Genomic DNA, 14047 nt, shown 5'->3' with positions numbered 1-14047 from the left:
CTCTCTCTCTCTCTCTCTCTCTCTCTCTCTCTCTCAATCTTTCTCTCTCGCTCAATATCTCTCTCTCTCTCTCTCTTACATCCTGGATATGCTGCTGAATGAAGGGTGAAGGAACCGGAAGAGTGTCTATTTCAAGTCACGACTTCATAAGCATAGAAAAACAATTAGCAAAAGCATGGTACATATCTTACTTGCTCATGGGTGACAGTTAGCTGTACACACAGTGCATCAGTTATGCTTTTTCTTGTTGTATGCCATCTTGGTTAGTATGTCCCTCCACTATAATACTCTACATTATTTAATCTCTGCTCTCTTCCAGCCAGTTGGTTAATCTTTTGTCCCTGTCACACTGTCTAATGCTCTAATCAGTTCCTGTCACACACAGTCTGCCTCCAATCTGACAATGTCTCTGTTAATCTGTCTCCCATCTTACAACATCTCAGTTAATTTGTCTCCCAACTTACCTTATTGCACTTAATCTTTCTCCCATCATACAATATCACTGTTAATCTATCTCCCATCTTACAACATCACTGTTAATCTGATTCCCACCTGACAACATTACTGTTAATCTGCTTCCCATCTTACAACACTGTCAATCTGTCTCTCACCACAATGTACTGTTACTGATTTAACTTCCCTCTGGTAGTATATTACTTTGTTTCTGGTTTTTCACTGACCATCTCACATCTCACAATATTTTAGTTATTCTTCCTCTTACTGCACTGTATAGCAGTTAATCTGCTGCTATTGCATCAATTGATGCAATACCCAAATCAACTAGTAAGTATCTTTGAGGTCTCAACCTGTTAGAAATAAGTGCTAAATTCCCTCAGATCATATCCTAATATCTTACTGACCCTGAAAGAACGAAAGGCAAAGTTGATTTTGACTACATTCAAACTCAGAACATAAAGCCAGAAGAAATGCTGCCAAGCATTCGGTCCAGTATGGTGACAACTTTGCCAGCTCATCACCTTTACAATGATGATGATGATGGACTCTCCCATCAAAGAAGATGTATGAGCATTCAGTTTTTTCCGAACGATCTGCACAAATGATTTGTTTATAGTGATCAAATGTTCGTGCCGCACATTAGCTCACTTTCTCCATCAAATCGACATTGTCTGAACAGGTGCACTGTGCACCACATGTCAAGTGTTGAAGTGATTGCAGAGCAATGTAAGATGAAGTGTTTTGCTCAAGAACACAACACACCACTTGATCTAGGAATTGAAATCATGATTGCTAGATCATGAGTGCAATACACTAACCACTAAGCTATGCGCTCTCACAATAATAATAATAATAATAATAATAGGAATTTGTAGTGGGTAGTTTAGCTTAATCGGTCAAAGCATCGTGACGCGTAATCACGGGGATGTGAGTTCTAGTCCACAGCTAGCCACCTACACTTTTCTCTGCAAAATAGGGGTAGTTTATCCTGTTCAGGCTATATTATTAGCATTATTCTGCGATTGAGAATTTAAAATCACTTCTTTAACTTTCTAAGACATCTCAACGCTTCTAAAAGCAAACTTCGTTTGTTTATTTACGTTTGTCGTAATTTGAATTTAAAATAATAATAATAATGATAATTTCTCAGTTAAGCATGAGGTTATAAATTTTAATGGTTGTGGAAAGTCAGTGTACTAATGCAATGTTACTACTGCTACTATTTATTTTATTGATTGAAGACATAATTTTTAGTATTTCATTTAGAAGCGTCTGTGAAAAAATAAAACATGTTTCTCGAGTACAATACTTTTAAAGATTATTTGTTTTATTGATTCTTATCTGTCAAACATTCTGATATTTGTTTTCCTTTTCTATTTCTTTTTTTTCCCACCATCTTGTAGGTCATACATGGCTGGCTTATTGTATCCTCCCTCTTGTTGCTCTTTATGTTTTCCTACATGTACTTAGGGTAAGTGTTGCACATTGCCAATCTCCTAACACTGAAACTAACCAATTTGTTTTTGTCTGTTTCTGTTGTTGACAAAATTTCAACAAATTTAGGTTCACTCATAATAGTAATTGATTTTTATTCATTTTAACTTCAACTGAGGAATAACGTTCCTGATTCTTCCCTCCCTTTATTGGTTGGAGTTAGCAACGCTCGTATCACCAGACTTGTTCTAATTAAACCAAATCTTAAATACTTGTTACTAATGCCAGTAACCATGCAAGCAAATGAAAAAAATGTTTGATCATCTAGAAACAGCAGCCAAATCCTTCTTAAATTACACTTGTTTTCCTTTTTACAAAGAAAGGGCATATTGAGTAACGTAGTTTGAGAAATTGTTTGCAAAGATTGGATGATTGTGGCAAGAATGTCTACTTGATCAGGGCTGATCTGAGGCTAAGTAACAACTGTAGCAATGGTAACTAAACCGCTAATTAATTATGCCTGCTAGTTAACCCTCTTTTGGTCAGACCTAGAGGGGTATAGTCTTAAAGACTTTAACAAAGCACCCTATGGGAGTTCTAAAGAATGATATTATAAAGAAGTTTTCTCAATACAAACTGGTCTGACGTTTTTTTCCTATTCAAATTACTATTGCACAACATGAATCATCATATTTTATTTCTGTAGTTTTTCCATTGTAAGGGATTTATTTAATTTATTTAGTGCTCAGGTGCACTACAACTCATTGAAAAGAAAGTAACCAAAACTGCATGAACAGTACAAAGAAATATGCACAGGAAGTGAACAGTGAATAAATCTATAAAAAAAAAAAAAGAAAAGTCATGTGAATGTAATTTTTAAGCAACATTTCTTTAATTTATGTTGAAATTAAAAAGAAAAATGGGAACTATAATTATTTCTATTTAACAGATGGAAAACTGGATAGATTATTTCACACTTACATTTTTGATTGCGAATAACAATTGATGAAATTTATCTGAATTTCACTAGCTGAAATTTTGGATACCGTGTAACAAAATTAATATTTTTTTTCTTTCGTTAGTAAGTGTTATTTCCTATTTGTTTCTATCTAGAAATCAAAGGAAATGGCTGCTATTCCCTTCAAACTTTGCCTTTGTGACCTGGACATCAGTGTTTTTTTAACTGACCTATTTTCCATTACATTTTAGACAGATTCAGTACTGAGTTGCTGAAGCAGAAATGTCATTATAGCAAATATTCTGCTCAATACCTCAGATTTGCTAGTCAGTTGCTTGACCATAACCACTTGAGCATGTCCCTTAGTGGCTGACAATATGTGCATCTTTGATCATGAGCAGCAGTAGTGTGGGAGCATCATAGCCATGTGTTGAGAGGGATTCTTTGGGGTTTGGATAAATGTAACAAAAGCAAAGTTTGAAGGGAATATTAGCCCTTTTTCATATTTTCTAGGGGTAAGCAAATAGGAAATTTTATTCAAGGGCAAAAATTATGTTACACAGTGTTATCTATTTCTGTCCTTTTAGTTCCATAGCTTCTGGGTTGTAAAGGTTACTATTATACATAATTATTCACTGTTCATTACATTACACTGAGTACCTACTGGTGGCATTATTTAATGGTTATTGCTTTATTTAATTACTTTATATTGTAAATAAATATGTTACTTTAATATGTTTTGAGTATTCTAAGATAATTTACTGACTTTTGATCATAGACTGTCAGGAGATAGTTCTGGTAGCACACAGTTACTGCATGTAAAACAGTTTCTTTTTCTATTTGGTAGGGAAGTATTAAAAGCTTACAATGCTCCCATGGACTACATCACTGTGGCCATTTTAATGTGGAACTTTGGGGTCATTGGAATGATTTGCATTCACTGGAAGGGCCCATTGTTATTGCAGCAAGCCTACCTCCTGATGATTAGTGCTTTGATGGCACTTATTTTTATTAAATACTTACCTGATTGGACTACTTGGTCAGTGCTTGGAATTATGGTTTTCTGGGGTAAGTATAAATCACTTGTTGGTCTTGATTGTTGACAATAGTTAGTGAACCTTCAAAAATTACCTTATATGTAATACATTGCTTATCTTTGCAAGTATTTCCTTTTAGTGATATCTATGTTTCCTTCTCTCTTCTGCTCTCTGTGTCTGTGCTTGTAATTGTGTGAGATGCTAGGGTAACAACTTAGTAACACATTAGTACAGATTATGGTTGTATTTGTTAGAGCTGGAATACTATATTCTAATGAGGACACAATAATAATAGAAGCTATGTAATGCCTACACGATAAAGGTGATACTGTATACCTCTAACGAGAAGTCTTGAAGCAACTGTAGAAACTATGGTCTAGGGGGCCAGAAGTGTACTGTTGTATGACTATGAAGATAAATGACTTGTAAATAATTGGAAAGACTGTATGACCATGAAGGCAGAGGATGTATAGTAACTGGAGTGGAATTAACTTAATGTTTGGTCTGTTTTATTGCTCAGTCTCATTTAAAAGATGAATTGAGTTCAAGCAGATTAAGAAAAACAAGATTGGTGAGTGCTTGGTTTGTCCTAATCATCTATAAGTTTTTCCTAAACTGAGTGTTCTGGATAAGTGGATGAGAAGCAATATTACTATGTTTAAATATGATGGCAAACTGGTCAACAGTATAAGATATTTAACTACCAACTCATAGGTTTTGTGTCCATATCTCATGCACTTGTCTTATTGCATCAATGGACAAGGTGCAATTCTTCAGTTTTCATATTATCTAACTGTTGGAAATGCAACACATTTCTAGGTTAAATATCTACAACAATGAAGCCACTATCTGAAGAGAGATTTGTTTCAGAAATTTGAGTTAAGCATCAGCTCCATTGATTGATTGTTCATCACTATCATAATTTATTCCCTCTATTCTGGTGTAAGACAAGACTGCAATGTTAACAAGTTGTCACACCCTGTTAATATTCTGAAATGTCATCACTTCTTCCCATGTACTTCTACCATAAATGCCATTCACTGTTTGCATACATCACTTCTTTTATCCAGCACTCATCCATGAAACAATTAACTAAAGTTTAATTGGAATTCATAGACAAAAGAGATGCTCCACTGTCATGGTTTTGGAATGGAAAGAGTTGAGCAAAGTGTTCACTAGGAATTTAAGAAGTGAAGCATGATAGGAAGGAAAAGCAAGTATATTGAACTAAGGTGGAGATATCATTACATGTTGATAATTTTTTTTATATTTCTATTTTGAAAGATGGTTAATATTTTTTTCAGATTTAGTTGCTGTACTTTGTCCTAAAGGTCCTCTACGTGTCTTAGTAGAGACAGCTCAGCACAGAAACGAAGATATTTTCCCAGCTTTGATATATTCCTGTAAGTGTGTTTCAAGTGTTTCTCTGTGTGTGTGTGTTTGGATAAAGTAGATTGGATGTTGGTCATGCAACCAAAAAGTTGTGAGTTCATACCTCAGCAGTGGTACTGTACAACTCTATGTACTTCAAAATACGCATCTTTCTTATTTGATAAGAGTGAAGGTAATTGGTGTAATGCAATGGCAGTAAGGATGTAGGGTGGTGATAATGATGTTGAGTAGTAATGAAGTACAGTTATTTGGTTTGGTCTGGAGGAAGGGGCTGTCCTTGTGTCTTTCATAGTCCTTCTGAGACAAGTGAAATTGATACTGTTAATATTGCTCTTGTACAGTTGCAACTTTACAGCTGCATGTGTAGAAAGGGAATTTCAGACAGCCAGAATTCTGGGGAAGAAAAACTGGGACTAATGGTTAGTATATTGGAGATGGAGATGGACATGGTATGAATGATAGAGCTGAAGAAATGAATGAACTGATTGTGCATGAGTGGAAGTGGCAAGAAACCGTCTGGTTCTGATGAGCCGAGACTACAGCAGTAACAATAGAAAAAACAGAAAGTGGAGACGTCTGTTGGCTAGAAGTTAGAATGTAATTGTGATTGACTTCTTACCAATCAATTGTATGTGTGTAACAGTGGCACCATTCAGATGTAAGAGTGATTTCACACTGTGGGTTCCTTCTGAGGTTTGTAGAGAGTTAATTGTTGCGGTCTGTCGCATTTGAGTGGACTGGAGCAATATGAAATGAAGTGTTTTGCTCAAAAACTCAATGTACTGCTAGTCTGGGAATTGAACCCACGATCTTGTGATTGTGAGTACATCTGATCCACAGTAATGTATCTTATATAAAAGTTACAGATAAACTCTTTCCTAAGTTGAATTTATTGAGAACTATTACACAATCAATATGTAAGGAATATAGTCACAAAAAAACTGAACTGTGTTTCTTCTAATGAATCTTTCACTATTTCAGCCACAATGGTATGGCAGATTGTTACCATGGCAGATGAGTCACCTAAAAGAGATTCTGGTGCAAACAGTACTTCAACACTCGCTACAGATGTCCATTCTTCACCAGGTAATAGCTGTTTTCTATATTATCTTTCCCTTCAGCTTTTTCAGCTATGCATACAAATAATGATAATAATAACAATAATTCTTTCTTCTATAGGCAAAAGGACTGAAATTTTGTGGGAGGGAGTTAGCCAATTGTATCAACCCTAGTATTCAACTGGTACTATTCTATTGACCTCAAAAGGATGAAAGGCAAATTTGACCTCAGCACAATTTGAAACACAGAATTAGAGTTGGATAGAAATACTGCTAAGCATTTTTGTGCGGTGTAATAACAATTCTACTAGCTTGTTGCTTTTAATAATAATAATAATAATAATAATAATATTGTTATCTAGTGACGACATCTTGTGTGTCTTCAGCTGGTTCAAAAAATAAATTTGTCAATCTACTTCATTTTGACTCTATATCTTCAGGAGGAATTACCTCAATCCTTTCTATAATAATAATGAATACTTCTTTTTAATTTTGGCACAAGGCCAAATATTTGAGGAGAGGAGGAAATAAATACATTGATTCAGTACTCAACTGGTACCATTTTGTTAATCCTATATAATGAAAAGTAAAGTTGATTTTGGTAGCATTGAACTCAGAACATAAACTAACTGGCAAATATATGCCCATTATGTGTCTAATATATAATTGTGGTAAGGCGGTGAGCTGGCGGAAACGTTAGCACACTGGGCAAAATGCTTAGCAGTATTTTGTCTGCGTTACATTCTGAGTTCAATATTCCGCTGAGGTTGACTTTGCCTTTCATCTTTTCGGAATCGATAAATTAAGTACTAGTTGTGTACTCTGGTTGATCTAATCGACTGGCCCCCTCTCCAAAAATTTCGGGACTTGTGCCTAGAATAGAAAAGGATATATAATTGTGGTGTTGTACCAAAGTAGGGAGTTATCCAGGAGCTTTAAGCCAGAAAAATAAGTGAGACAGTGTAATGACTGAATAAATAAATGAAATACTGTATTAATTCTGTCTGTTTATTCTGCTTTCAACTCATTCAGAGTTTACCTTGTCTTTCATTTCTAAAGAATTTAAAAAATCAGCACCCTGCCAATAAATCTACTGAAGTGGTTTGCACTCTTCTCTTTTAGCAATCATGGACAACCTGCAACCCATGGGAGTTTCTTTTTTTTTTGTAGTGTGGCTTGCCTGATGATGATCCATGTCTCATGTGCCATGTGTCTTGATAAAGGTTGCCCATGCTTGCTTTATATAGTTGACACCTAGTACCAATGTAAAAAATTATTCTTATATCAGAACTCAAAATACCTTGAGGTGTATTTGGAGTTTAGACCCTGCTATCATCAGCTTTACATTTCATCTTTCTAGAGGCGGTAAAGAAAGAACCTGCCAAACAGAGGGATCAGTTAGATCAGTTGTTCCCTTCCTCAAAAAAACGCCTGTATACTTTTGTGACTATTTTAGAAGTTGTTACTTAGTTAAGGTCTAATTAATGGCATAGGAGATAAATTGGTTCAGTTTTGGGGATCCAGATAACATCATTTTTTTGTACTTTTTGAGATATTGTAGTCTTGATATATCTTATTCAGCACTATGCACAGACATACAGCTCTCTCACTCTCTCACATACTCACACTCCTAATAATGATTCTGTTTACATTGTTAGCTACAAATGCTACATCTAACCCAGAAGCAGGAACTAATATCTACCGTAATGATGTTGATGCTCACAACTTAACCAACAGTATTGATTCCCAAACAGCACGCCGAGCTATTGATGCCCTTGGCGAAATGGAGAATGATCCAAATTCAGAAGCTAATAATCGCCCTCCTGCTGATAGAAACCAACGTTCTCAAGGCTCTGGAGAAGAAGAGGAAGAAGAAAGTAAGTGCTTTTTTTTTTGTGCGTCTATGTATGCAAGTGTGTTTGCTTTTTGTTACTGAACTTAGATGAACTCTTAAATAGGCCTTATCAGGCTGATGATGAATTTGTTGGCTTGATTCCCTGAATGCTCACAAAAGACCATTTGGCAGTAACTCCTTGAAAGACTTGGAAGTGCTGTAAAAAAGCTAAATGGTGGTAAGTTGCCCAGGATGGATGATCTCTGTGCTGAGATCCTGATGTGTGAGGTAAGGAACCATGTAAAAGGTTTGGTTTGAAGAGCATGTTCCAAGTGATTAGAAAAATATACACTGATAGTTGTTCTCTATAAAGGGAAAAGTAAGACGGATGACTGTAGGCAAGGTATTGTTTAGGATCATGCTGGACAGACTTCTCAACAACATAGCTGAGGAAGTTCTTGCCAAACATGGTAGGAGGACAGTAGATATGATCTTTATTATTATGCAATTGTAGGAAAAGTACATTGAGCAGATGGACCTGTATCAAACCTTTGTTGATCTGACTGAGGCTTTTGATACTAAGAACAGAAATGCTCTGGAACATTCTGAAGAAACGTGGGTGTCCTGATAAGTTTATCTCTGTGCTTAGACATTTCATGATGGAATGAAAGCATGTGTCAACATTTATGGTAAGCTCTCTGATCTAATTTTGGTTGAAAATGGTGTTAAGCAAGGGAATATACCAGCTGCAACTCTGTTTGCATTGTACTTTGCTATAGTTTTCTTGATGGCTTTTGAGGGTTGCATGTTTGGGGTTTACATCAAATACTGAACAATGAATAGGATATTAAATATAAAACAGTTTGCTACCAAAAACGAAGCTGTTCTCATCACTAATATATAAATTCCTGTGAGCTGATGACTATGATTTTAAATGTTCACTCTCAGAGTAATATACACCATGTTATGGACTCCTCAATCAGCCTAAAAAAGACAGTCATAATGTACCAACCTGCACCAGGTAAACCCTACTCTGAGCCAAACATTTATATGTATAGATAAAAATTGCAGGTTGTGGACTCATTTGTGTATTTAGGAAGTACTGTGAACATGTCAAATACTCTTGATTAAATCTACTTCCGAATCAAAAAGCCAGTGATGCATTTGGAAAATTGGTGAGATATTTATGGTCTCGGTGTGTAATTTCAATACTTGTGTTTTATCTTTGTTACTGTATATTTGTGAGATCTGGGTTACTTGAGACATGGAAAGGCTGGAGCCATTTCATCAATGGTGTCTCTACTGTATACTGAGTATCCAATGGCTGATGTATGTGGGTGACAGTGAAGTTATTGAATGCAGTCAGTCTACCAGTACAGCATTTCTAGTATTTCAGCACAGATTACAATGGAGTAGTTAGGTGATCATGATGGAAGATGATTGGATCCCTAAGCAATTTCTATTTGGTGAGTTAGCCCAAGGTAAATGACCAGTGCACAAACTGAAATAAGGTATAACAACTGCATTAAAAATACAGTGGAGATGGTCGAAATTTTGGAAAATGGATGGAAAAACCTTGCTCTATGTTGTTCATTGCGGAAGAAAGCAGTGTATGATGGGAGGAGAGAATTCAAATGAAATCATTGAGCATGAAAAGCTCAAGAGAGATGTTCATAAGGCTTTTAAATTTAATTTGCCTGAGAATTTTGGTACTCAGCCCAATTTAAAACGTGATGAGTGCGGTTGTGTCTGATAAAGTAAGGCAAGCCTTAGAAGTCATAAAAAATCCACACACATGAGGGAGTTGTTGATTCTGCATTGTATGGCATTTCTACATGTGGGGAATGTAGAAAAAAATATACATCAGGAGGTGGACTGAAATATTATATGAACGTTCACAAAAACAATACTGTAGTTAGATGTGCTTTTTGTCACTTCTGGGCAAATGACTGTAAGTCCTTTGCAGGACTGAAGAAAGCATGTATTGATTAGTCAAAACTTCATCAGAGATCATATTTAAATATCTATACAGAATTTTAGGGGAATGACCAATGCTTTCTCCTATCAAATACTATCTACAAATTCTTTCTGTATATATGCTTATATACAATCATGATTTTTTACAAAAATATATACTGAATTACATGTGCATACCTAGATATACATACATATACACATACAAAAGAAAAAACACAAATAAGCAAATACATATGGTGAAAGATTTTCTCTCACCTACATATTTGCCCGATAAGAATATATTCTACATGTTTAAATCAATCTATATAGAAATTATAAATTGTGTATTTGCCACTTTGATTTACACACTCTCTGAGAATAAGTCCATATATTCTTGTGTGTGTGTATCGGCACATACACCCATACTCTATATAGTGGCAATGGATAGGTGTAACCTACATACATACATATACATTCATATATATATACACACACACATGCATACATATATATATATACATACATATCTGCATTCACATATAGACATACAAATATCTTGTTTCGCAAATTCTGGGTGTTAAGATCATCTACATGTACAATCAGAAAAATATACACCTTCAGAAATGGATCTGATTGTACATGTAAATCAATAGGTATTTCATACTTAAACATGGATATTAAATCTATAGGTATTTCATACTTAAAACATGGATATACGTATTTTTTTTAAAAATCTGATTGGTCCAAATAAGCTATTATAGTCATTTTGTTTGGTTATAAATCAATTAGTTAATTTTGACTATTAGGGTATTATTGATTTATATTAGAATTCTTCAATTGTATAGTTCAAATTAGCTATTAATATATAATGTGATGGTATATCTATAATTTACATAGTGGTTATATTTTAAGAAAAGTTGATGTTTAGGTGACATTAAATCATATCAATAAATCACTTTAGCTTAATAAACTGGTACCTACTTATGTGTCTACATGAAAAAACTTTCGCATTTTTATTAATTAGGTTCCCTTTTCTTTTCATTATTTTATAGTTTTCCTCTAGGCAAAATCTACAGAATTTATTGTTAATTTTGTAACAAGGTGCATGTTCTAAAATGTTCCATTTGATTGTGAAATTAACTTTTTTTTTTTTTTTGAGATGCCATATTTTCTTTAAAAGTCCTGTACTATTCATTTTGTTTTGGCCCCTGAATGGTTTGCAATTCTTAATTTAATCCAATTCTGTGTCGATCCGATATAATAGAACTTAGTCATATCTTGTGTTATTATTGTTGCCTGGTATACATTTTTTCTTCTGCAATCCCTGTCTAACTTGCATGTATTTGAGTCTCTACAATTACAATTTATATTTTGTCTAGATAATGCAATATTATTCTTTGTTGAGTTATATAAGTTATTGTTAGTAGAGGTATTTATATTGTTAAAGATGTTGTTTACACTATTATGTTCTACTTTTTTGTTGTGTGCTTTAGTATCAATTTGTGTTTTTTTTTTATTTACATAGAATAAATCAGAGTTTTTTTTATTATTAAAGGAAGATATTATCCTTAAAAGGTTGGAAGAAACAGAAAATCCAAATCTTATATGTTTTATTAAATATTTTTTCCATATTTTAAATAGATTTAATAAAATTTGTCTTTAATTTTTTTAGCGAAAGGTATTATGATCCAAGTAGTTTTATCTGGGTCTACCTTACTCATACTTTGATTTTTAGTCACAATATCATTCATTCTCACACAAGGTATTTAGTTTCTTCCTTTCTAGGTTTTTATTATCATCATTATTATCATTTTATTATTCTTGTTAATAATCGTACTTGGACAATTTATATTTTTCTTATTTCTTATCTTTTTGTTTTTATTCATATTCTTTATTTGAAGGTCGTTATAATTGTTATTTACCCAAGTATTATTTTTCAGTTTATTGTCATTTGTGTTATTATTATTATGATTCTTGTTCCTATTTTAATTTTTTTTTTTTTTGGTATTATGTTCTCCATGTATTGGCTTGATTTCTTTATTGTAATAATCCTGTTTAACATGTTTGTTATATTTATAATTGTTTTGGGGTATTTTCATCCTTACTTTGTGAGGATATACTATTTCTTTGTAGGTGTCTAAATCTTTAGCTTTATCCTTATTATTTTTGTACTTCTTTTCAATTTGATTTTCCATGATGTTGCAGTTCTTATTGTACTTAATTTCATAACTATATCCTGCCTTCTTAAGTGCTGTAATGTAATTACCTTTGTGTTTCTTAAATACTTCTTCATTTTGAGATAGATAATTAATTCTTCTCTCGATATTCATACTAAGGTTCTCTATAATATTATGTGGATGATTACTATTTGCATTTATATATATATAATGTTAGCGTTAGGTTTTTGATAAGGTTGGTGAATACCTGTTTTAAGGTTAAAGTTAACATCAAGAAAGTTTACAGAGTTATTTTCTTTTTCAATTGATATTGATAGGCCATGGTTCTTAAAGAATGTATGTAGTCTCTTTTTGTAATTTTCCATTTTTCTGTGTGGTGTTCCTTTGTTTAATAATTTAAGTTATATACTGATTGTTTCTATACAAGCTTTCATACCTGTACAGCTTTTTTAAAAAAAATTCGAAAGTAAAATATGAAGAAAAGGCATTAGAAATCTAAGGAAAATAATTCCTATTAAAGGATGAATATACATTCATCTGATAAATATATATATACAAGCATTGTTTATTACCAAACTTACATGGAAACATGTTTAGCCATTAGAAACAGGTGAGGATTAGCAATAGGAAGGGCATATAGATGTAAAAAATTTGCCTCAGTGAATTCCATCTAACTCATGCAAGCATGATATATGCTCAATACACACAGACATACATATGTATATCATCATCGTTGTTTCATGTCCACTTTTCTTTGCTTACATGGGCTAGATACTTTGTTCAAGTAGATTTTCTACCTTCCTGTCACCAACCCTCACTAGTTTCTAATGAAGGTAATATTTTCCTATGGTCAGACATGGTTTTCATTGAAGACTTGGAAATGAACATCATTTGTATGATGATGATGCTCATTTACAATCATTGTATGATGCAAGATGAGAGTATGCACTGACCGACACACACATTATATATATATATAATAGGCCTCTTTCAGTGTCTGTCTACCAAATCCACTCACAAGGGTTTGGTTGGCACAGTGCTATAGTAGAAAATACTTGCACAAGGCACTGCATACAAGACTACATGGTTGGGAAACAAGTTTCTTACCCATATAGGCATGTCTGTACCTATTCTATATATATATAATGTTATATGCAAAATATATATGTGTATGTATCATCATTGTTTTAACATCTACTTTTCCATGCTTGCTTGGGTAGGATGGAGTTTTGTGAGGCAGATTTTCTTTGGTCAGACACTCTTCTTGCTGCCAGCCCTAATCTGTTACCATGGAAAATAGTATTTCCTCATGGTCATGTTTACACAGAGGACTGGAAATGCAGAGGACTGTCATACACTTCTTGTATGACAGCGACACTCATTTACAGTCACACACACACACACACAACAGGCTTCTTTCAATTTCTGCCTACCAAATTCACTCTCCCAAGGTGCCATGCAGTGGGAGGGGACCCCAAGCCATGTGGTTGGGAAGTAAACTTCTTTACTACACAACCTTGCCTGCACCTGTATGTATATACAAATACTAAATATATGTATATAAATGCCAAATGTATGTGCTTGTGTGTATATATATATATATATATACACACACACACACACGTTGCAAATGTATATATAGATTACATACATGCTAAATATATAAATTCTAAATGTATGTGTTCATTTATGTATGTATGCATATATATAAATTATATATTCATATGTACATATATATATATATA

General features: G+C 33.7%; 1 protein-coding gene across 5 annotated transcripts in view; it reads left to right on the top strand.

The window, feature by feature from the left end:
- The window catches only part of LOC106879938 (presenilin-1), a 47062-nt gene that overhangs the window by 25544 nt on the left and 7471 nt on the right, over positions 1–14047 (top strand). For 4 of the 5 annotated variants that reach the window (XM_014929696.2, XM_014929694.2, XM_052971617.1 and 1 more), the window contains 5 exons: positions 1860–1927; positions 3696–3916; positions 5190–5288; positions 6259–6363; positions 7994–8212. In XM_014929696.2, coding sequence (XP_014785182.1) covers positions 1860–1927; positions 3696–3916; positions 5190–5288; positions 6259–6363; positions 7994–8212 — 712 coding nt within the window. The remainder of the gene's footprint in view (positions 1–1859; positions 1928–3695; positions 3917–5189; positions 5289–6258; positions 6364–7993; positions 8213–14047) is intronic. The other variant, XM_014929697.2, reaches the window with a different exon arrangement.

This window comes from Octopus bimaculoides, chromosome 11, assembly GCF_001194135.2.
Source record: "Octopus bimaculoides isolate UCB-OBI-ISO-001 chromosome 11, ASM119413v2, whole genome shotgun sequence".
Lineage (NCBI taxonomy): Eukaryota > Metazoa > Mollusca > Cephalopoda > Octopoda > Octopodidae > Octopus > Octopus bimaculoides.
Note: the sequence above shows the minus strand (reverse complement) of the source record. Positions and strands in the feature narration are given on the sequence as shown.